Raw genomic sequence first — 23,950 nt, 5'->3', positions numbered from 1 at the left:
TGTCTGAGTTCCTTTCCTGGTAGACTGTAATGAGGATATGTAAGCCAGACAAACTCATTCTTCTTGGAGTTGCTCTAGGTCATGGTCTTTATCACAGCAAGAGAAAGCAAACTTGGACACAAGTAGTCTACAGGAAACTTCACTCGAAGTCATGGGCCTTTCTCTCAGGGATGCTTGCCTTTCCTCACAATTCTACCACATTGCAATCTAGGCTAAGTCAACCTGAACCAAAAGTGTGTGGGAATTTTTTTTAATTAGTGATATAATTTTAACATATTCCTTCTTTATAAAGTGACCAAATCATATTTTAGTTTTCTATACAGTATCTGACACCTTTAATCAATAAACAAAAAAAAAAAAAATCCTTGAACCTCCTGACAGCAACTAGGTCCTTAGAATGCTTGGGATATTGAGGGAAGAGGAAAGTAGGTATCATTGACTTAAAGGTAGCCAGTCTTTATACTTACAGCTCTGAGCCTATACTTACAGCTCTGGGTCTTTTTCTCAGGGCTTGCAGACCCAGTTGCAGCCCAGCTCCACCCTGGAGACTGAGAATGGAAGCAGGCTCTGGGCACCTTCCTTGTTCTCCCCACTGCCCACTTCTGACATACTTCCTCTAAGATGTGTCTGAGCCGGGGTTGCAGATGACAGCACCGTGTAGTTGCGTTGCAGTAGAACATATTGCTCTCTATATTTTTTATCTAAACTAAAATGATCACTGGGCTGAGAAGGAGGTTCAACTTGTGCCTGTCACACAAGCCTAAGGGTCTGAGTTGTTACCCATGTAAAGAGCCAAGACATAGTGGCACATGGCTAGAAGCCTAGCATGGAGGCAGGGTAGGGCGAGATAGGAGGTCACTGGCCAGCCAGTATAGTCGAACTAGTTTGCTACAGGTTGGTCGTGAAACACTGTCTCAAAAGCTAGAGCGTGATTGAGAAACACATCCAATGCTGACCTCTAGCCTCCATAGGCATGTGCACTCACATAAACACATACACCCCACACATACACACACACACACACACACACATGCACACACACACAATTTTAATTTTAAAAAAATGAATGAATAAAAGAGTTTCAAAACAATCTTGTGGCAAATAGAATTAGGTAGACACTCTGGGTCTGAGCCAGTCACACTGGCTCTAGTTTGGCCAACATGAGTGTCAACACTGACATATAGATGCAGAGGATGTGACTGAGGCAGACAGACCAAGCAGGATTGGTTGCAGTAAAGCAGCTGAAAGGTGGTGAGGAGCCAAAGTTCCCAAGGAAGTGCAGAGAAATGTGTGTCTGGATGAAAGACAACTAAAGACCCCGAACCCTTGATTGGGAGACTGTGGTTGAGCATCTCTGTCACACAGGAAACAGCACAGGATACTGTAGGTTTCTTCCATGGTAGCAGATTTGCTCCATGCCCCTCAGGGTTTGCTTGAATCAACAGGCTGTGCGGCTCCTACACTCTGCCCTTTCCTATCCATAAATACCTACAGCTACAGCATGGATGTGCTCTGTCCTCTAGCCTCGTGAGTAGGAAGCTTGGTCCTGGGACACCACTATTTGGGGCAGGGGAAACAGAATGCAAATCTCAAATGATGACAAATCTCAAGTGATGACCAGCCTTGGGTCAGTTCTCTCCTTCCACAGTGGGTGCTGGGGATCAAACTCATCATGTCAGGCTCACACAGCTTTTGCTCAGAGAGCCATCTCACTGGCTTGCTCTATATCTCATGACTATCACTACACATCTCCCTGGCTAGCCTAATAGGGTTCCATAATAGGAACCCATTATGTAAAGAGCCTTTGGGTTACTCTGGGGGCTCTGCCCTCAGAAGAGACTGAGATAATGCCCAAGAGAGGGTCATTACAGAAGCTCACCCAGTGTTCTGTGGCTTCCTGAACCCAGATGCAGTCTTCACTCCCACAATGTTCCCACTGTGACCATCTACCACACCATGAGCAAATGAGAAGGCCCTCACCAGAGCCGAACTGATGCCCTTGAACCCCTGAGCTTGGCAGCTAAACAAAGCTCTTTCCTTTGTGAGTAGCCTGCCTCACCTGATACTACACTAATACAGTTAATTCACACTTGCAGACAACACCCTCACTTGCATTATTCTTGGAACTTTCACACTCCCAGTGTTGCTCTTTTCTAGCAACATGGCCTGTCACTGGCTCTTGTGCAGTGTGACAGCAGCAGTAAGCTACAATACAGTCAGATATGCTATTGAGAGGAGAGACCGCTCTACGGTGGACCATGCTGTCAGCATGGTAGAATGGTGTTTTCCATCCTATCTGCACAACACCCGTGTGTACTCAACAGTCTGCTGCAAAGCTGGCTTTGTATTAGATGATGCTGCCCACACATGACTGTGATGAGTACACTGTCTGTGTTTGTATGTGTGTGTGTATGTACACACACAGACAGTGTGTGTGGTGTGAGTGTGTGTGGGTGTGTGGGTGTGTGTGTATGTTGGGTTTTGCTTTGTTTTTAACTGTGGGGAACATTTTATTAGTAGTGTACATGTGTATGCACATTAGCATATATTAGCATATATATCACAGCATATAGATAGAGGTCAGAGGACAACCGTGGAATCTCAGTTCTCTTTCTGTGCACTATGAGTGCTAGAGATCAGACTCAGGTTGTTGGGCTTGTACAACACAGCCTTTACTCAGTGAGCCATCCCAAACACCAAGTATATCCCTGGCTGACCTAAAACCCACAGGCAGACCTCAAGCTTGTAGTGACCCTCCTCCCTCTGCAAGGTAAATGCTGAGATTATAAGCATACAAGTATTACAAAGTTGTGTGTGTGTGTGTGTGTGTGTATATATATATATATATATATATATATATATATATATATATATATATATGTGTGTGTGTGTGTGTGTGTGTGTGTGTGTGTATGTGTGTGTGTATATATATATATATATATATATATATATATATATGCACGTGAGCACTCCAAAGCACATTGTCAAGCAAAGTGAATGAAATGTATATTCATGTAATAAATATTCACTAAGTATTTTAAAATAATAAAGTCCATTTTAGAGTAAGAATAATTATGCTACAATGAAAGTTACACAAGGATCCAGTAAGACAGCTCCACTGGAAAAGGCACATGCGAGCCTGCAGACATGATTCAATCGCAGACCTAGTGAAGGTGAAAGAAGAGAAAACCAACTACATCAAGTTGTCTCTGACCTTCATGTGGGAACCTTGGCAATTGTGCTCACACATATACATACCACTCATATACACATCTATACACACCACACTGAGCACACACATATATGCATATATACACTGCACACACACACATTTACACACCATGCACACACATACCATGAACACATGTACACACAGATATATACACCACACACACATAAATACAGACCATACGTGTGTGTAAACACACACACTAACTAATTTTTTTTTTTTTTTTATTATTTACAGTTCCCTGGATGTAGTCTCTCTGGTTCGCAGAATCATTGACTATTCTCAGATTCAGGATGGCTGTGAATAACTGACAGGAAGAATCAAATGTGGAGAGATAGGAGGCCTCAAAGCTCAAGTTTCCAAAATAAACTTGTGTCTGAGAGAAAAACATGCCTCACAACTTGGAGGACTATAACAACAATTTTTAAAGTAACAAGGATTCTGGGAGAAGGGAGAGCTTTGGATCTACTAACCTACACTTGAGTGAGGAGTCACTCAGCAGACATCAGAGCACTGAATGCTTCCTAAGAAAGCAGCCTGGACACCCCAAGGATGTCCACACCACCGTCCAAACACAACAGGCAGGCTGTCCACCCAGGCTTGATGGCACTTTTAAGACAAACACACACACACACACACACACACACACACACACACACACACACACACACAGTATCAATCATCAGTTGTCTGCAAACCTATGGAGTCTGAGGTTCTCTGAATGAATGGGGAGGCAAAAGTGACCACAAGGAACAGTTATAAAGATTCTAGCAGCCTTTATTACAACAGTGCAATAGTATTTCATCCCGCACTCAACAACATTAAACCATTGTCTTCTATAAAGCAGCTCCAGGAAGTTAGATACATCTGTAGCAACTCTCACTCAACAGTGGTTGGTGCTCAGATGTCACACCACCCCAACAACATGTAATCACTTCCCAGCAGACGTGGCATAAAGCCTGTACACACATCAGAACATGCCTCACAATCAAGTACTTTATTACAGAACTCTGACATCCATGAACTCTGTGACTACTCATGCTTAGCATTAGCTGGTTATACCAAATACCATAAAATACAAAATGATAGGAAATATAAACATCAATTTGTATTTCAAGTTTATAACATTTTATTTACAAAAATAGGCTGGGAAGGCCAGGGTTCCCCCACCTTACAGGCTTTCCTGGAGAATCCACTGCATCCTCTAGTAGTTTCTACAGTTGCATGGACTCCTTCAGAGCTACACTTGACCAGAAGCTCGGGTGGAAAGGAGAGAGAGTGGGAGGGGCAGGAGGGGAGGGGCTGGGAGGAGGACCAAGAACAGTCATACCGGATAAATGGCTTTACTGGGAAGACCTTGCCCGGCCCCACTGGTGATGAAAGCACGCTGCTCACACACCCATTCCACACTGCTATGTACAGGAGCCGTGGCTGCTCTGGGTTCTGAAGGACACTTATTCCCCAACAGGACACTGTCAGACAATTGCTCCAACGCAGACACTAGGACATGACTCCAAAGACCGGGTTGTGGCGGCAGATGCTTGGGCCATATTCCTCATAGTCCTTCTTGGTGTGACAGACCTGAAAGAACTCCGGCTGCAGGAGGAGCAGCCAGCAGGAGGAAGAAGATGAGCAGGTGGAAAGAGGAAAACATTGAGCAAATGGGAGGGACTTATCCATGGGTCCCAGACAATCACGGTACCACATCTGACCTGATAACAAACCAGGCAGAAGTTGACTTCACTTTTTAAAATTCACTCAGCAATTTCCAACTTTACAAAGCAACAACAAATCTACTTAGTTTCCCTTACTGGGATCAAATATGTGTCAACTTGAACTAAAAATGGCTGCTAACAAACTCTGGGGGTAGGGGGAATATTAATAAATAAACTAACCACTTGGAAGGGACAATGAGCGGGGTGGATTTTTTGATTTTTTTTTTTTTTTTTTTTTTTTTTGGTTTTTGATAGTGGTGGTGGTAGTAGTGGGGTCTTTTGTTTGTTTGTTTCTTTCTTTCTTTTGTTCTGTTTTTGGTTGCTGTTCTTTTCAAGGCAGGGTTTCTCTATGTAGCCCTGACTGTCCTGGAACTCACTGTGTAGACCAGGCTGGCCTCTGCCTCCTAAATGCTGGGATTAAAGGCATGTGCCACCACCGTGTTTGTTAATAAAGCATACAATTTAAGTGACTAAAATATTCTTATATCAAGTAGAATTTGTTTTGCCTATTTAAAGCCATGCAAACAGAACACATGCTATTTCACATTTGTAGACAGTACTTATCCAAACTCAATAGGAAAGCACAAATGACAAGAGATCAGGGACTTACAGTTGAGGCCAGCATCGAGCCTCCAAACCACATGGCATAGCGCTGCATGTGGTGAGTGATCACCTGCACCTCCACAGGCTTAGGCTGCAAAAGAAAGCAACTGCATTTAGTCTGCATTTAGTCTGTGCACTGCATCCTCCAAGCAGTGTGTCCATGATAGACAGTGACTCCTCCGGTGATGGCCTCAGTCATGCTATAGGCCCAGCCCACAGATTCAGGAGACCCCTTCTTCCAATACTAAAACACACAATTAATCAAACCAATAGCTTCCCTCAAACAAATCACAGGGTGTAGCAAGGCCAGTTACAAAGTGAACCCCCAAACACTATAACAAAACAAACACTATAACAGCGGGCACCTTCACTGCCGTAGGTTCTCTTCCCCACCAAAGCCCACCTCAGGGAGAAGTCCAGACAGCACCCCGCAGCTCAGAGCTGTGGTCTTAGATGAGCATGGCCTGGCTCCCCACGCACAGCAGTTTTTTCCATTTAATGAAAACATCTCCTCACCATAAGCCCATCTTGTCTCTGCATCACCCTGGTCACACACACTGATGCCTGACCCAGGTGGGTTTAAGGACGACCTCCCATGAATTCCAGCATCAACCCTCGGCTACCCCCCAGTGAAGATTGGCTCTACCCCCACAGCGGCTGGCACACAGCCTCCTACCTTTATCCTGCCTCCACTGAGCTCTTGGCTCAGTTTTAACCTGGCGTCCACCACTCTTTTCAAATCTCTCTGCAGACGACGTCCAAAATCTCTGAACATTGTGGAGCCTCCAGAAAGAACTACGTTCTGAAAGACCAAAGTGGACAGTGCACAGCCTTGGGTGAGACTGAGTGCCTGTGATGGTTCAGTCTCTGCATACAGCAGGATGACTTGTGTAAGTAACACACTGTGCAGCATGAGCGCCCCCTGTCAGAGTTGAAGGCAGACTGCTGCTGGGCTGCCTGCAGCAACTCTCCCACACCCTCTCCTCTTCCCTGCACTGAGTCCCCTGGAATCCCTCAGCTGACACCACCAGCCAGAAAGCACAGGTTTGCTGTGTTTGCAAAGACTGGTTACAAACTGCAGAGATATGGGGAGGCTGGGACTTGAGCTCGAGAAGCAAGTTGCCTATCTTAGGCTAGCTTTAGCCCCTGAATAGCCATTCCTTGTCCACCTCTGTGTCAGAACAAACATCCTTTGACTAATGTATAAAAGCTTTAGTAAGCTATCAGCCTAGAAGATCCCGAGTTTCCGCCAAACCAAAAGTTAAGACAGTCTACGAATAGCATTTGGGGCCTACAGAAAGGCTCCCCCATCTTGCTCTAGTTGCCTCTCTTACATGCCCACCAATGCATTTGAACTTGTTTTGACCTATAACTTTCTTCATCCTGTAAAACTCTGAAATTGCTTCCACATTGGAACATGGAATCTGGGGTGACCCCAATCTGCATTTCTGGCTGTGCTCCCCTAAAGTGGGCTCTAGAATGGGCTCCTGCTTTCTTTAAGGGTGGCACTCCTGCGTTGTGGGCTGACTCTCCTCAGAGCTCTACCATGCTGTCTGTCTCTGTCACTAGGGTCTGAACTCCTCAGAGTCTCCAACATGTCTGATTCTACATGGCATTAATAACTGCCCCCCTTAAATCCCTCACCTGAGACCTTTCGCTAGCCAAAAGGCGTACATTATATATATATATATATATATATATATATATATATATATATATATATATATATATTTTGTGACAGCACAATACTAAACATTTCCCTGGTACTTCCTACACTGTAAGCAACTGAAAACACATAGCAATTCATGCCCACGCTCCCCATGCCCCGGGCAGAACCCTGACAAGAGCCAAGAAGCCAGAAAATCCACATTAACTGACCCACAGGCTCTATATAATAGCCAACAGGGTCTTCCCTCCTACTGGAATCCTTCAGAGCTGCAATGCTGAAAGGAAGCATATTCAAATCCCCTGGGGACATTTTCAAATGGCTCCTCCCTCTGCCCACAGCCCCATGATCACTCCAGCCTCTATCATGCGACCACACCAGATGTCTGGTGGGTGAGGCAGGATGAGAATCATGAAACTGACTGGCTGTTACAATGAAAGGCAGCTCTGTTCTCTCAGGCTACAGAATATTATTTAGGACAATGAAAGTGAAATTGCCCTCATTTAAATTTCTGACAGAAAATATCATTTGAGAAAACTATAAAGAAAATAAAAACCATCCTTCAAGGATCCATGAGTTCCCACACTGCCTTTCTGGATGCCAGGCACCCCATCAGCCAGGCAATCCCTCACAAGTTTATGGGAAAGCGAAATCACACAGATCCAGGCCAGAGAGCCCAGGTTAGGCTGGGTCTGTTCCAGTCATTACTGCTCGCTGCCGGTGAGAGATGGCCAAGCTGAGAGCCACAGCTGCTGAGGTGAGATATGTAGAGCAGGCAGTAGAGACAGAGGCAGAAGAGCAGAGTCCTGTAAAGCCATCTCAGATCTAGTCTTCTGCCTTGATACATAGTCCAGCTCTAACATGAGTTTATGTAGAAATTTCAGCTCTAATAGCCTACCCATAGCCTTAGGAAAGCCTACAAGAAACCCACACTCTTGTTCACTCTATACCTCAGGATGGCTGCCCCATGACTTTCCAGGGAGTCTCCTATCTGCCTCCTACCTCATCTGAGGAGACTAAGATCACAGACAGACTGCCACCCTAACCTGGGTTATGGATGCAGATTGCCACCCTAACCTGGGTTACTTACATATATACAGCAAGTCCTTTTACCCACTGAGGCATCTTCCGAACCCAGTCTTTCACTTTTTTAAATGTATAAAGCAAGCACGGTTCATTTTCTTGGAAAACATGAAATGAATGTTGTTAGTAGGTCCCAAATATTGTTTCTAAAATGTCTTTCTCTAGAATGACAGGAAGTTCATATCTTAAAATGTGATTTTTACATTTTTAAAACTTTTTACAAGTCATAGGCCCCTTTAAGAATCTTTAGATTTAGAGGTATGAGCCCTTTCTTGTGCCAGAGAATGTTCCCAGTGTGGCCCATGGTTTGCCCAATGCAACTTTAGGAGTTTAGTGCCTTTTCCCAGTGATAGTGCTTGCTAAGGGAAGAGGCTGTATCCCTGGCCAACACAGTGCACTCCTGGTTATCTCAGTGCTCCCCTGGCTGTCACAGTGCTCCCCTGGCTATCTCAGTGCTCCCCTGGCTGACACAGTGCTCCCCTGGCTGACACAGTACTCTCTGGCTGTCACACTGCTCCCCTGGCTGTCACACTGCTCCCCTGGCTGTCACAATGCTCCTTTGGCTCTCACAGTGCTCGCCTGGCTTTCACAGTGCTCCCCTGGCTGTCACAGGGCACAGGCATAGAAGTCTCTAAGGGCATTTAGTTGTACAAAGTGCATCGTGTGTAAATGTGTGGGTCAATATTACAGCAAGAGTGAAGCTTAGGAAAATGAAGTCCCTGAAAGCAGCAAGAAGTATGGTGATAATGGTGATGGGTCACCTGAGAAGTACCACATTTTGAGAACCCACTGGTTGTCCTTACTCCCCCTGAGTCTTCCTAGTGAGTCACCCTGTGAGCAGTCATCTGGATGAGGAAGGCCCACAGGCTTGTTTGTGAACTGGTTTGTTGAGGCAGAAAACTGATCAAACACAGAATGGGACTTACAATGCAATTCAGTTCACATAGAAGATCTTGTGCAATAGCTGAATTTAATAGTGATTCTACCTTCTTCATAAAGGATCACTATTGGGGCAGGGGACACGCATATGGTCTGCTAACCATCTCAATAGTTCATCTTCACCAAGCTAATGAAAGACACTATGTCGGTCAAAAGACACTGAGTCGGTCACGGTCCCTTCCTGTAACACAGGTGGCTCTTCCAAGGACACTAGGTCAGTCACCATCCCTCCTATCCTCACACTTTGTCTAACCACCTGAGAGCATCATGCTTCCTCCTAAACATTTTAGGTGTGTGCACACTAAAACTGTCTCACATTGCAGTGGCCATCTTCAAAGCTGCATTCATAAATACTGCTCCTTCAATATCTTGTTTCTTTGTCTTTTAATAACTTTTACATCCTTTTTCCCCTCCAGTCCAAGACCCAGCTCAATTTTACAATTACTTGTCATGTATTTGCAATGGATTTCTTAATTAAAAAATGATAATAATCCACTAGGGAATGAAGTAAATGATCACCAGAATACCCTAGTATTCTGCAGTGCTGTAAGATCTCAGTGCTGTAGACCTGCATAACTCAGAGCTTGGGAGAACAGGAAGACATATGCTTACTTAGAAACTAAACTACCTAGCCCTGCACATATTTCCTAAGTGCCAAATGCTGCTGTGTGCCTTTACAGGCACTCTGCAGTGACATCAGCTGACTTAACCTCTGACATCACAGCAGTATGTGAGTCTAAGCAAGCAAGGCCAAGAAACTAGGGACCCGGGCCTCATGCTGCCCACAGGTGACTTGGCTGCTACACAGCTGTCTGCTCTGGAGCAGCTGCTCCTGACCATGAAGACAGAGAGACACAGCTTCCTCAGAAGCTCTCAGCAGGAGCAGAGCTCAGTGTGTCTCTCTGCAGGGAGCCTGACAGAAAGCAAGCATCTCTCACTAACAATCACCTCACTCCATCAGCTCATGCTGGATACCCAGGAACTCTGCAAACCACTTAACACTGCCATTGAAAATCTAAATGTAGTCACAGGCCTGGAGAGGTCAGAAAGCATCTTAGTCAGGTAGGGATCAGACCTTCTCCAGTCAGCAGGTTCTCAAAGTAGAACCACCCAACTCCAAAATATCTGAAGGAGAGGAGGCCCCTAGAGCCAGCCTCAGGCTAGCATATGCCCTAAAACATAACAAAGTAAAGAAAAAACGGGATGTAAGTTCAGAAAAACACCAAGTACTCAAACACAGGGAAGGGTCAGCACTGAACCAACTTCATGAAGGATGATGTTTCTGGAGAGTTTGCTCTATTAAGGGCGTTTTTACAACACTGCTGAGTGAACACACAGGACACAGATATAACCATGACGGGACACATCCATCCTCCTTCTTCTCACTCAGAGCCGCAATAAAAGCTCAGCAATAACTGATAATCAATAACTGATAATCAATAACTGATGATCAATAACTGATGATTAATAACTGACAATCAGGGATACAAGTGACATCTGCGTTCTTACACTCATTTCTGGCACACCTGAAGTTTACCAAATTGAATGTGCAGTTTAAATTAGAGATAAGGCCTTTGCCTGCCTACAGATTCTAAACTTCTTATGAAGAAGTCCATTTTTACATCCTAATGCTTTGCCCACCCCCTCCCTCTGCTTCCCCGCTCCCCAAGTGGCTCTGGATGGATCTGATGTGTCCCTTTGCACAGTGTGAGGGTGTCAAGTGTTCATGAAACCCACTGTCTTGTCTAGATATTTTTTTCAAGAGCCCTTCTAAAATTACCTCCCTACCAAAAGTCTCCATTTTAAGTTACCTTTGCAAAGTGTGCCCTCTTTCTGCTGGTAGAAAATGCCATGACACAACATTAGATACACACACACAACCTGTCAGCCTCCTGACGTGTAAGTCAGAAAGGTTTAAAATAAAAATCTTTACCACCAGCAAGTTCATTGTCAATATACAATATGGACTGGGGGTATGGCTCGGGGGTAAGCGGCTGGCCAAGTGCAAGCACTAAGTCTCATTTCCAATACCTGTTCAAAAAAGTATCACAACATCAAAAGCAACCATACTTCCTGCTCCTGGAACCTCAGTGCAGCTCAGCTCACGCTTGACTTTGAATTCAGTTTGACAGACACATGGCGTCACCTGTGCGCCATCATGTGTAACTGCAGGTACAGTGTTAACCACTCAGGCAAGACCTGGTCTTGCAGCACTGTAATCCAAGCTACTCTGGAATCTGAGGGAAAAGAATTGAAAGCTCAAGACCTACCTGGGCCAAAAAGCAAGTCTGAGGCCACCTTTAACAACTTCGCTTGTCTCAAAAACAATGTGAAGGGACTGGAATGCAGCTCAGCGGCACTACCGCACTTGCCTAGCATATACAAGGCCCTAGGTCCAATCTCCCCACAACACAGGAGAAAAGGAGGACGCTTGCAAACCAGCGCAGGTCAGGAAAGAAGAAGCACGCTTCAAGACAGGCCGCCTCTCCTCTCTTGCAGTTTAGATGTCACAGCAGCTACAGGCTCAGCTGACAACTAAAAGTGCACATTTGAGAAAACCCCTAACTGTGAGACACCCAACCACGCCCCTGTTGGAATCCAAGCAAATGTTCAGGCTGGCTCTAGGGGCTGCAGGAATCTGCAGGAATCACTTACATGACTTCTTTTTCCTTCATTTGCATTCCTTTGGCCTCTGGTCCTGTGGGGACAGTGGCCTGGCAGGCCAGGGACAGTTGTCTTCCAGTGCTCTGAGACTTGACTTTGAGGGTGATTGTGTGTGTTGAACTGTCACACTATCACACCTTGTGACTGAAGCACACAGGAACCCAGGTGTAGCTAACAGAGGTGACACACTGATGCAGGTGATGACACAGTCAGTGTTCTCCACTGGAGTCACTGTGAATCCTTCCAAAGTCCTCAGTGGCCCTCGGGACAAACTCAATCTCTACCTCTGTGCAAGGCCATGTCTTCCCTGAGAATCCCAGCCAGCACACAGTGGCACACCCATCTTCTTCAGGTTCCACATTATCTGGCCTTGGGCAAGCCTCAGGCTTCTCAATCACTACTGTGTATATAAATATCAGGCCCAGGGATGCTGAGTCCCTTCCCACCCACAGCACACTCTGCTCCTGACCCTGCAAACACTCTTCTCTTTAAAGATTTATTTTACTTTTTAAGTTTTGTGTATGCATGTGTACATCTCTGTATGTGCATGTTTACACATATGTACTGGTGCCTGCAGAGGCCAAAAGATGGCATTGGAACCCTGGAGCAGGGGTACACACTGTTATGAGCACCTAGTGTGGGTGCTGGGTCCTGAGCAGTATATGTTCTTAACTAGCAAGCCAGCTATCTTTTTTGTTTCTGTTTTTGTTTTTGTTTTTGTTTTCCAAGACAAGATCTCTGTGTCGCCCTGGCTGTCTCAGAACCCACTCTGTAGATCAGACTGGCCTGGGACTCAGAGATCTGCCTTACTGAGTGCAAGGATTAAAGGTGGTGTGTGTCACCACTTCTCAAAGATTATATTTTAGTTCCCATCCTTGTGTTCCCTGTTCTGAGCAGATCACACCAGCCTGGGGGACACCAGTCTGAGCTGTCCCACAGTGTAGCCCTTAGTCCAATATTTCTATTTATATCTGTGTCAATTAAAATTAAACAAAATTTTATAAGCCTTCTTGTTGCAACCACATTTGAAGGATGCGGCAGCCACATGTGGCTTGCAATGCAAACCTCAAAGCCTAAGGATCAATTCCTTGAACAAAGAAAGGAAAGGAAAAACAGCAAACCTCTTTAAAGCACGATTCTAGCAAATGTGGTGGCTAGTGACTCACATTCCTAATCTCAACACCTGGAGACTGAGGCAGCAGGACTGCCATGAATTAAAGCCAGCCTGTGCTACATAGTGAGTCCCGGCCAGTTTAGGCTACAGAATGCCTCAAAATACACAGCTTTGTGTTAAGGTCTGGTCAGTTCAGTGTTAGGGACAAACACAGGACTCCTATCTGCCACCAGCTCAGTTCACAGGCCAGTGTGTGTCTCTAAATCATCATAAAACATGCTGTCACCAGCTCGTTATTGCTCTGTACCCTCCAATGACTAGATACAACATAAAGGACAGTCCTGTGGGCTCCTAAAGTGCTGGTGATATGAGTCACTTAGGGCTTATACACACTAAACCCCAAGTCCTCACCTAAAGAGCAGTTAGATGTCTCCCCTCCCTCCTTCATCAGCTTCCTCCCTCCCAATCCCACCCACTGATGGGGAAGAACACAAGGCTGGGAGATAGCTCTGTTGGTGAAGTGCCTGCTACCTTTGTCCTGAGTTCACACCCCCTGCACTCACATAAAAGGTCAGGAATATTAGCAAACACACCTGTGAGAGGCAAGGCAGAAGGACCTACTTGGCTTGCTAGACAGACAGTATAGCCAGAGTGGAAAGCTCTGCCTCAAAATGTAAAGCAGAGTCAGCATGATGGCTCTGCACTCTCCTCAAAGAGCAAACCCTGAGTTTTTAGGATCTACACGGTAAAAGAGAGACTCAACCCGGTAATCTGTGCTCTGTTGCACACCTGCATACCACAGCACACACATACCCCACCACCACCACACAAAATCTGTAAGTGTCATTTTTTTACTATAAAAATGAGGTGGAAGGGCTACAAAGTTATCTTAATGGTTAAGACTTTAGAGAGGACCTAAGTTTGATCCCAGCACACTTGTCTGACAGCTCACAATGTTTGTAACCCTAACTCCAGGGGAACCAAGGCCCTCTTCTTGACTCTGTGGGCACCTGCACAGATGTGGAAAACATGCATACACACACATATACTTGGAAGAAACAGGAAATTCCCACAGCCACGTTCAATACTTGCAGATTGACAGTGCAGTGTGTGCAATATGATATACTTTGTATTTTTTGTAATGGATTTGAATATTTTTAAAATTCACCATGGATACATATTTTTGGCAAATGGACTTTTCTAGGTTCACATAAAACTCCACCTCCTATTTCTTCCTAGAAACTGATTGTTTTTCCCATTTATATATATGCTAAATCAGGGAAGGGTGTGTATGTGTGAGAAAGATGGAGTGAGGGGAGGAAGAGGACCAAGAGGAGGATCAGGCGGAAATTAGAGGCAGAGACAGGAGAGAACAAAATTTTTCTCTCTGTCTGTCTGTCTGTCTGTCTGTCTGTCTGTCTGTCTCTCTCTCTGTGTCTCTCTCTGTCTCTCTCTTTCTGTCTCTGTCTCTGTCTCTGTCTCTGTCTCTCCCTCCCTCCCTCCCTCCCTCCCTCTCTCTCTCTCTCTAGGAAAAGTGTCCTGTGACATGCACTGCACTCACTCCACAAGCCTTAGGTCAGATCCCCTTTAGGCAGAGGCAGAGAAGAGCCCTGGCACAGTAAGCTGAAGCAGGCAGAAGGCAGCAGCTGGAGTGGTACCAGGCCCTAAAATCCTGTCCAACAGGTAGTCAGTGATAAGCAGGAGCAGGGAAAGCGCCAAGCCCAGCATGCAGAGTCTGAGACAAAGGAACTCATGCTGTCAGTCCCCTGGCCTCCTTTAGTCACTATAACCACTCCAGGGAGGAAATACAGAGGCCTGTAAGACACAGAAGCAATGCCTGACAATCCCACCTAAGGGGCAGCTCAGAGCACCCTCAAAGACTGCCTTGACAGACATTAACTCTGTAGACTCCTTAACTATTAACCTTGTAGTTACCACCTTCTAAGCCAGACAACTCTAAAGAGGGTGTATGGGAAAACACTGAAAATCATTATAACTGAATTTGGAACCATTTAACAATATACTTGCACAGAAAAATCCAAAGCTAATTCATGTGAGTTTTAATATGCAGCTTATGTTGTACAGAGTTTCTGTTTACTAAGCAAGCATATTATACCTTAGGCTACCTTTAATGTAAAAGGACTGCTCCATGGAAGGAAACATTGTGTTAAATAGAACAATGAGATCTCAGAGATCCCAGGAGATATTTCTTCTCATTTCTCTATGCAGTTGTTGTTTGACAGGACACTTACATACCATCATCAGAGCCCATAACTCAGATCAGTTCCCTCCTACAACAGAACCTAAACACTGGAAAGTGATCTCATGGCTCGGGTTCCTCTGCGATAACAGAATAATAGTCACAGGGTCCACTCCTGAGGACACTGCAGGACATAAGAGCTTTCCTCCCAAGCCTCCCTCTCTGGACCTTATGCTTGAGGTTACTGTACTCATCCCTCCTCCCAGTCTAAGAGACCCACAGACAGCTCAGGCACACAGGGCAAAACCACCGGAAAGGTTCCTAAGCTTAGGAAAGCTGCAGGGAAAGGTTTCCCTTCTACTACTGAGCAGAAATAGGGAAAGACTCTGAAGTAGCAACACAGGAAGTTGGAAAGCTGTCCTAAGGCACCAGAGAGCCAACAGAAGAGGCCACACTAAAAGCTGGGTTCATCCTGAAGCTGATGGTCCGAGGAGCCCCAGGCAGCCGGACTTTGCCCTTCCTGGTCTGCAAGATGCTAAGCCTTGTAGGATCTTGATATTCTTCTTGCACTTTCTGGTATTTGCCCCTAAAAGCAGCCTGATTCATGCCAAAGTCTTTAGGAGGACTCTGCATTTAAAAAAGGAAATCTAAGTACTTTGGAACTCTCAGGAGTGTATTTCTCTTGGTTCCAACTACTCACCATTAAAAAGTAATGGTCCTCAGGCTCAGCATGAAGATACTTAAAGACCACTTGTTCCATGAACCTTTCCATAAGATCCCAGTCTTCAACAGGCCATGTCATATAGGCCACTGGAGCAAAAAGGGCAGAAGCAGCAGTGTCACCAAAGGAACATAGAGGAGGCTGTGTGCTCCCACAGAATGAAGGCCTTCTGGGGGGCAGCTCCCATTGACAAAAACATAAGCAACATACATGTATTTACAGCAGTGCCTCTCAGTACATGGAACTACCTGATGGCCGTGGCAGACCCATCTACCATGCAACTCCCTCTGGTCCTTCTGTGTTTACTGAAGACAAAGCGGCTTTGCTGGTGATGAGGTGGAGAAAAGGACACTTCGTGCACTGTTGGTGGACTGTAAAGTGGCAGAACTATTACAGAAGTCAGTGTGAAGGTTCCCAATAAGAACTAAACACAGAACTGCGGTATAGACCAGGGCTACAACTGAAGGACTCCAAGTCAATAAACCTTGGAGACAGATGCATGGCAATGGTGACCACTGTGTATTCACAGGAGCCAAGGAACGGGACCCAGCTAGATGTCTGTCAAAAGTGGATGAATTCCTTTTCAATGTAATATTGATACACAATGGAATCTTATCTAGCCATTAAAAAATGAAATCAAGGGGTTGGAGAGATGGCTCAGCAGTTAAGAGCACTGACTGCTCTTCCAGAGGTCCTGAGTTCAAATCCCAGCAACCACATGGTGGCTAACAACCATCTGTAATGCAGTCCAATGCACTCTTCTGGTGTGTGTCTGAAGACAGCTACAGTGTTCTTATATAAATAAAAATAAATAAATCTTTTAAAAAATTAAATCATGATGATTGGGGAAAAAATGGATGTAAAGGGATATTATTAAGATAAATAAAATAGGTCAGACTCAGAAAAACAAAGATTGCATGTTTTATATATGGGACCTTGATTTAAATCATTCTCTCTCTCTCCCTCTGTCTGTCTGTCTGTCTGTCTGTCTCTCTTTGTGTATGTGTATGTGAGTGTGTGTCAGTGTTCATGAGTATATGTGTGTATGTGTCTGTGTATGTGTGTGTGAATGACTCTGTGTGCATGTCTGTGTATGAATGTGTCTGTGTGTGTATGTGTGTGTGAGTGTGTCTTTGTGTGAATGTGTGTGAATGAGTTTCTGTGTGTGTCTGTGTATGAGTGTGTGTGTGTCTGTGTGTGTCTGTGCATGTGTATGTGTGTGTGAGTGTGTGTGAATGAGTCTCTGTGTGTGCCTGAGTGTGAGTGTCTGTGTGTGTGTGAGTGTGTGTGTGTGTGTGTGTGTGTGTGTGTGTGTGATGAGTGAAAGCAAAGAGGGTACCATGGGAGGAAAGGAAGTGATCTTAAGGGAGGAGGGAGAAAAGAAGGATGGAGTTCATGTATCATAAGGGCAGAAAGGAGGAGTATTTGGAGGAGAGGAGGGAACTGGCAAGAATAGGTGGGTGGACCAAAGAGGTCTTGAGGTCATCAGAGGAAGTGGGAGAAGAAGAACAAAGTACAATGACACGTGTTTATGAAAATATCAGGATGCAATCCATCGCTTGGTATGCTAAATTTAAAAACTAATTTAAATTATTTCTTTAAAAACCACATGCATAGCCAGTCATGGTGGCACACACCTTTAATCTCAGCACTTAGGAGGCAGAGGCAGGTGGATTTCTGAGTTCGAGGCCAGCATACTCCACAGAGTGAGTTCCAGGACAGCCAGGGCTACACAGAGAAACCCTGTCTGGAAAAACCAACCCCCCCCCCCGCCACACACACACAACAAAGCAAACCCCATGCATTTAATATCAGCACTTCTTCTTAGTCACTCAGTCTTCAGTCTCCACATCTGACACGTATGTCAGTCAACATGCACCTTCCCAGAAGGGAAGGTCTTGCTCACTCTGATGACAACTGTGTGACTCAGGACTGTGCTAGCTCACTTGGTACTCCACTCTGAAATCCACCTCTTTAAAAACAACCCCCTCGGTTCAACTAACCACCTCCACCTGAGCATAAGAAACAAGAGCGTTCCACAACTCACAGGTACAGCCTCCAGACACAGCCATGCTCTGCTCCGTTTGGCTCTGCTCTTACACAATCACACTGCTGGCACAACTATACCTTGGTAGCGTAGGTAGGTTTGTCAATGGCTTCATCCCCTATGAAGAAATCAATGTCATCGACTCCTCTCAACACCCACCTTTGGGCTTGATCAACTACCTTTGCGGACTCTAGGACGGCGATACCTGAGGGGAAACAGATGTTTTTCTTTCAATCTCCACGAGTTGCCTGAATTATCAGGAACAGTTAACATAATCTATATGTCCATATGAGTGAATGGTGATGGCTAAGGTTGTATAGGGGTTGGGATGCTCCCAGGGGTGTGGTGAGCATGTGAAGTAAGAGAGAAACAAACAGCTCTTTTCCAGTATCATCTCAGTGTGATGCAAGGGAACTGCTTTTAATGTTGGCACCGAAGCAATGTTATTCATCGGCCTCATCTGGAGGAGCCCCTTAAGAAATCAGGGGATGTTATAGACTATACACCCACTACAGGTTGATTATAAAATACAGTGCGGGGGCAAAATTCTATACAACATAGAAGATTAAGGGAAACTGAATGTGTATATATTCTTAAGTCATTTTAATAAAATGATATCAAATAGTTCTTAGATATAGAGTCTATTTATAGAGGGGGAGGAACTGTGCCTTCCAACTAAAATAAAGCTATCAGGTTAAAGACCCAAATCTATTGCAAAATGACAGATACAATTATTCAAAGAAAAATACCGCAGAAGATCTTAACAGTACATTTTTGCAACTACACTTAGTAATAAATAATCATATAAACTTTACTCCAGAATTAATATCCAATAAACTGGGAAACACTCCTAAGCCCTGGTCACAGTCGGAGCTCCCTTCAATTCCTCCTCCTCCTCGGGTCTCTGGGGAAAGCCATCCCCTGCTGGAAACATGCCCTGACTACCAAGCAGTGAGGCCATGTTCTCAGTGTCCACTGGCCCTTCCTCCTCCCATCAATTCATCCTTCATAAAGAGTACCAACCAATCCACCCCTGCGACTGGAGACCCTCCAAGTGCATCTTCTACTACATCTCCAGGGGTGGGCACATGCAAATTACTAAAGTAAGAGGCACAGAGAGTTAGGGAGAACTCTGCTGCTCCTCTTTGTGCACTGTCACCGAATCATCAGGGGAGCCTATCAGGTAGGGACTATGTCATGCTGCTTCCAAGAAACAGAGCCAGGCTTTGCATCTGAGCAGCTGACACCAGTGAGCACTATGAAATGTGTGTTGTGTTAAAAGTCTACTCTTCTGAAATACTGATTGTGAATTTGGAAAGTGGTCAAACTATGTCAAATCATTCTAACATAAGCCTAATTCTGTAATTATGCCAACAGAACATCCTAAGGGGTTTGGTGTATGTCTAGTAAAGCCACAGTCTCCACTGCCAATAAACAGGAGGTCCTCAGAGTTCCATCATGAGAATCCTGTGTGTGCCTCAAAAGGGAGGGTACGTGATCTTTCTGAAAGCCCCTTGCACACAGAGCTCAGGACTCCCAGGCTAGTTGCTCTGAAGTAAGTGCACTCAGCATGCACTCCATATTTGCAATGGAGACTGTGGCTTTACTAGGCATACACCAAACCCCTTAGGATGTTCTGTTGGCATAATTACAGAATTAGGCTTATGTTAGAATGATTTGCATCCCACCACCCCCTATGCAGGGCTGCACACAATACATACAGACACTCACCAGGAACACAGAGCACCAAACTGAACACCACACTGAAAATGTGCCTCAACACTTATGGGCAGTAAGATGGAACCACTGAGGGGAGAAATCGGAAACACTGTAACAATGGATTCATCCAGTAAGTTACCTTCTAAAAGTCACTCTAAAGCAGTGTCAGAGTGAATAAGGACACAAAGTGTTCCTTAGAACAAATCACAATGGGGACAAGGCACACACACTCAGGGGTCCTAACTCACCTGAAGTGAGAGGTGGTGAAACTGTATCAAAGCCTCACACAGAGCCACCAAGTGGCCTTTCAGAACCACAGGCTCCATTTCAGTAACTTACAGACCACCTGGTGTGTGGGCCTGAGACTGTCAATCAAAGCCAGGCATAGCTAACCCTGGGCAGCATATCTGCTTTTCAATTATGGGGCTGGAAGGGAAGATAACAGAACAAAATTCAAATGTTTATTCCCTAGCAGGTTGTGTCCAGCTTTTAGCATTGCTACACAAAGCTGTCATTTACAAGCTCACTGCACAACTGAATTAAGTGAATCTATAACTTTGTGTCAGCCTTATCAGCCTATGCTGCAGCACAGCCCACTACTTCCACAGTGGGAAGTTTAACAAATCCAACTACTCGCCTATCTGGAATTGTAAGATGCACTTTGTGGAAAATTCATCTTAAAAACTTTTCCAGGGGTTGCATGTCGGGTTGGGGGTAAGGGCACTTGCGACCAAGCCTCATGACATGAGTTCAACTCCATGACCAACCGGTAGAAGGAGAAAACTGATACTAGCAGCTCGTCCTCTGACCTCTGTACACACTGTGCCACAAGTACACACACAAACACACACACACACAGACCAATAATAATAATAATAATAGTAATAATAAGTAAATGTAAAACATTATTCCAAAACAAATAAGTATACACATAACTTATTTCTAAAAGTAGAAAAAAAAAAAAGAGGGTTTTCTAACACCCTCAAATGATTACAGAGGCAGAATTAAAGCAGCATTTAAAAGTGAATGGGAAGTCTTTTTTTCCTGAGAAGAGCATCATGAAGTAAAATATAGTGAAATATAGTGAAAAGAGAAGGATACAAGAAGGGCCTGAGAGATGTCTCAGTGGTCAAGGGCGCCTGCTCTCACAGAGGACCTGGGTTCTATTCCCAGGACCAGTTGGCTCACAATCACCTGTAACTAGAGTCCCTGGGGAATCTGGAACCCTCTTCTGACCTTGTGGGCAAGAAAGGAATGTGGTGCACAGACATATGTGCAGCAAGATACCCTCACACAGAAAATATATTTCTAAAAAAAAGGAAAAGATAGAGTTATTCTACTGTCTGGCAAGAACAAGCTTAATTAATTATGTATAAATTTCCAATTAAACTGTCAAGTTAGTAGTACAGAATGGGGGGGGGGTGAGGGAAAAGATCCCACAATTCATAGCTCAAGTCTGCCAAGAATCTGGGGGCAAAACATGAACCCAAAGGGAAAGAAAGCAATAGCCCAACCCCACCCCAGCAAAAGCCTAAGACTTGACAGGAAATAAAGGAGCACAAACAGGAATTTAAATGACAGTAAAGTAAATCTTATCCCTCCCTGTTCTGAGCCCAGGCCCTAACAGAGCTAAATTTTGGTGGCAGGGAGGGGAGGAGAGGGGACTAGAGATGTGGGAGAGAGGAAGTGGGGGAGGGAGATGGTACTTATTTTCATAATTGTATGGCAAGCAATAAAATCCAAGCAAAGCAATAAAGACACACAAGCTTGAGCTGGAGATGAGGCTCAGTGGCAGAGCGCTTGTCTAACCTAGGTTGCCCAGCAACCCTAGCACCCACTGCAAGCTACAGAGCCCTGCCCTCCTCCCCACCCAGCCCTAACACAGACCCTTTCCAACTAAGTGTCCAAAAAGGCCAAGAGGAAACCTTGCCCTTTGACCCCAAATTGCTAGAAACAAAGAGACATTCCTCCCTTTAAACAAAATAAAGAATCTCATAGCATATTAAACCATATAGCAAGAACTTGAAACATCAACTTAAATCAGATTGGATGGAGATGTCACAGATCTTACATTAGGAAACAGGGGGCCCTAGAACAAGTCCATAACACTCTTCAGAAGTTTCAAATCAAGAACTGCGCACCCCCATTGTATCAAAGTCAGTTCCCTGGAGCAGAATAGGATTTTTCTGTTTAGTAGCCTCACTTTGGTTTTTGAGACAGATCTTCTTTCTGTGTGATCCAGGCTGGCACAAGCTCTCCATCCTTCTGCCTCAGCCTCCTGATTGGATTATAGTGCTGGGTTATCCTGCCCAGCTCCCAGACTGTTTCTTTGTAACTAGTTTGTTGTTACTTCTCTTTTGGGTTTTGTTTCATCTGAGGAAAGCTGCTCAGTAAAAACCAGACTCTTTATGACCTCTTCATGTTTATTTATTTTTTGTTTTTGTTTTTGATTTTTGTTGTTTTTGTTTTTTGAGACAGGGTATCTCTGTATAGCCCTGGCTGTCCTGGAACTCACTTTGTAGACCAGACTGGCCTTGAACTCAGAAATCTGCCTGCCTCTGCCTCCTGAGTGCTGGGATTAAAGGTGTGCACCACATATTTTTCAATCATACTTCCAGGCATTAAGTTTTGCTGAGCATGTCTGTATTTGTTTAGTGGACATTGGTGGGGCCATCCGTGGCACTGCTGAAGTGAATGAGATCTTGCTACCTAGCTTTTTTGTGGATCTCAGTATGAGCAAAGAAACAAAATCCAAGTGTCTGAACAGACTTCTTGTGTTCTGCAAATACTGTGTTCTGCAAATATTAAAAACGTGTTCTGTATGTGTGTTTTAAGTAGTCATCGAGTGTATCCTTAAAGTAAGACTTCAAGTACACAGAGAGTAACTGTTTGTTTAGCACATTTGGAGTTATGATAAAATAGTTAGAAATACTAAGAATGTCAAAACCATCACAGCAGAACTGTAGGAGTCAAATTAAACAACTGCCTTTAGAAAAACAATTAAGTGTTTAGAATCCACCGTGTCTTATTATTTTAAATCATTGTCTTAAGTTTTCTGTTCAGAAAGTAAAAAAATGGTATATAATCAAGATGAAGAAGATAAACTGTCCTGGTCCTGCTGCCTCTGCCTCCCAAGGGCTCATTCCAGACATGTGTCACTGGACACAGATCTTGGAACATTGTTTAAACCTGAAATAGCACGGCCATAAACACCTATATAGAACCACTAATGAAACACTAAAACTGTGCTCTCTTCAAAGTCAGTAAGACAAAGTTCTAATTACTGTTTTAATAGAAGTTCTAGCCCTCATAACACACACACACACATACCCATAGACCAGCAGGATGGCTCGGTGGGTAAAGGTGCCTGCCACCAAGCCTGACGACCTGAGTTCAATCCCTGGGACCCATGTGATAGAGGAAGAGAACTGACTCTTGGACATTGTCCTCTATCTCCATATGCATAGTATGGCATGTGCACCCCACATACAATAAAGAAAGAAATGTTCCAAAAGAACGAGCAAATATTACAAACAGCCATGATAAGGAAGCAAAATGAAGACCAGAATCAGAATTAGAATTTTTAGAATTAGAATTAGATTAGAATTAGCCAAACAGCCATTATTTGCAAGCAATGCAATGGCCTGCCTGCAGATGGGGCTGGGTGATGGCCCAATCAGTAAGGCGCTTGCTGTGCAAGCAACAGAACAGAATTTAGCTCCCCAACATCCATGTAGAGGCCGAGCAGAGACTTATGTATGCAGAGTCCCAGTGCTGGGAAGGCAGAAACAGGAGTTCACTAGCTGGCAGGGCAGCCTAGCAGAGTTGATAAGATCCAAGGTAAGAGAATGATACTGTCTCAAAAATTAAGATGCAGAGCAATGAACAAAGACATGAACATCAACCTCTCGCCTCTGTCCACAGGCATTCACAGATGCTCACGTCCACACAGCACATATACCACAAAAACAGTCAGGGGAGAGAGAGGAAGGAAGGGAGGGAGGGTTTAGCTGTAGACTATCAAACAAATGTTGCTGCATGCAAAAATAACTTACAAATCTCAAAAATGTTATGATTTATTTGATTTCAAGTTATGCATGTGTATCGGCATTTGCATGTAGGAATGTACATGTGTCTCACAGAGTCCAGAAGAGGGCATAGGATTCCCTAGAGCTGGGCTTACTGGCAGCTACAGTAAACTGCGCAACATGAGTACTGGGATCTGAACTCAGTTCCTTGCAAAGAGCAGT

The 23,950-nt window shown here is 44.6% G+C and overlaps 1 protein-coding gene across 1 annotated transcript; it reads right to left on the bottom strand.

Annotated features, from left to right (window-relative positions):
• Nucleotides 1-4,601: 4,601 nt before the first annotated feature.
• LOC147005070 (actin-related protein 3B-like) lies at nt 4,602-6,460 on the bottom strand. The gene is made up of 3 exons (XM_085836185.1): nt 6,224-6,460; nt 5,555-5,638; nt 4,602-4,825 (listed from the first exon to the last, which is right to left on the bottom strand). Exons 1-3 carry the CDS (start codon nt 6,458-6,460, stop codon nt 4,730-4,732), a joined length of 417 nt encoding a protein of 138 aa, XP_085692311.1. The 3' UTR covers nt 4,602-4,729.
• Nucleotides 6,461-23,950: the final 17,490 nt, after the last annotated feature.

This window comes from Mus caroli, unplaced genomic scaffold (genome assembly GCF_978045245.1).
Source record: "Mus caroli unplaced genomic scaffold, Mus_caroli_1 scaffold_4, whole genome shotgun sequence".
NCBI classification, from domain to species: Eukaryota; Metazoa; Chordata; class Mammalia; order Rodentia; family Muridae; genus Mus; species Mus caroli.
Note: the sequence above shows the minus strand (reverse complement) of the source record. Positions and strands in the feature narration are given on the sequence as shown.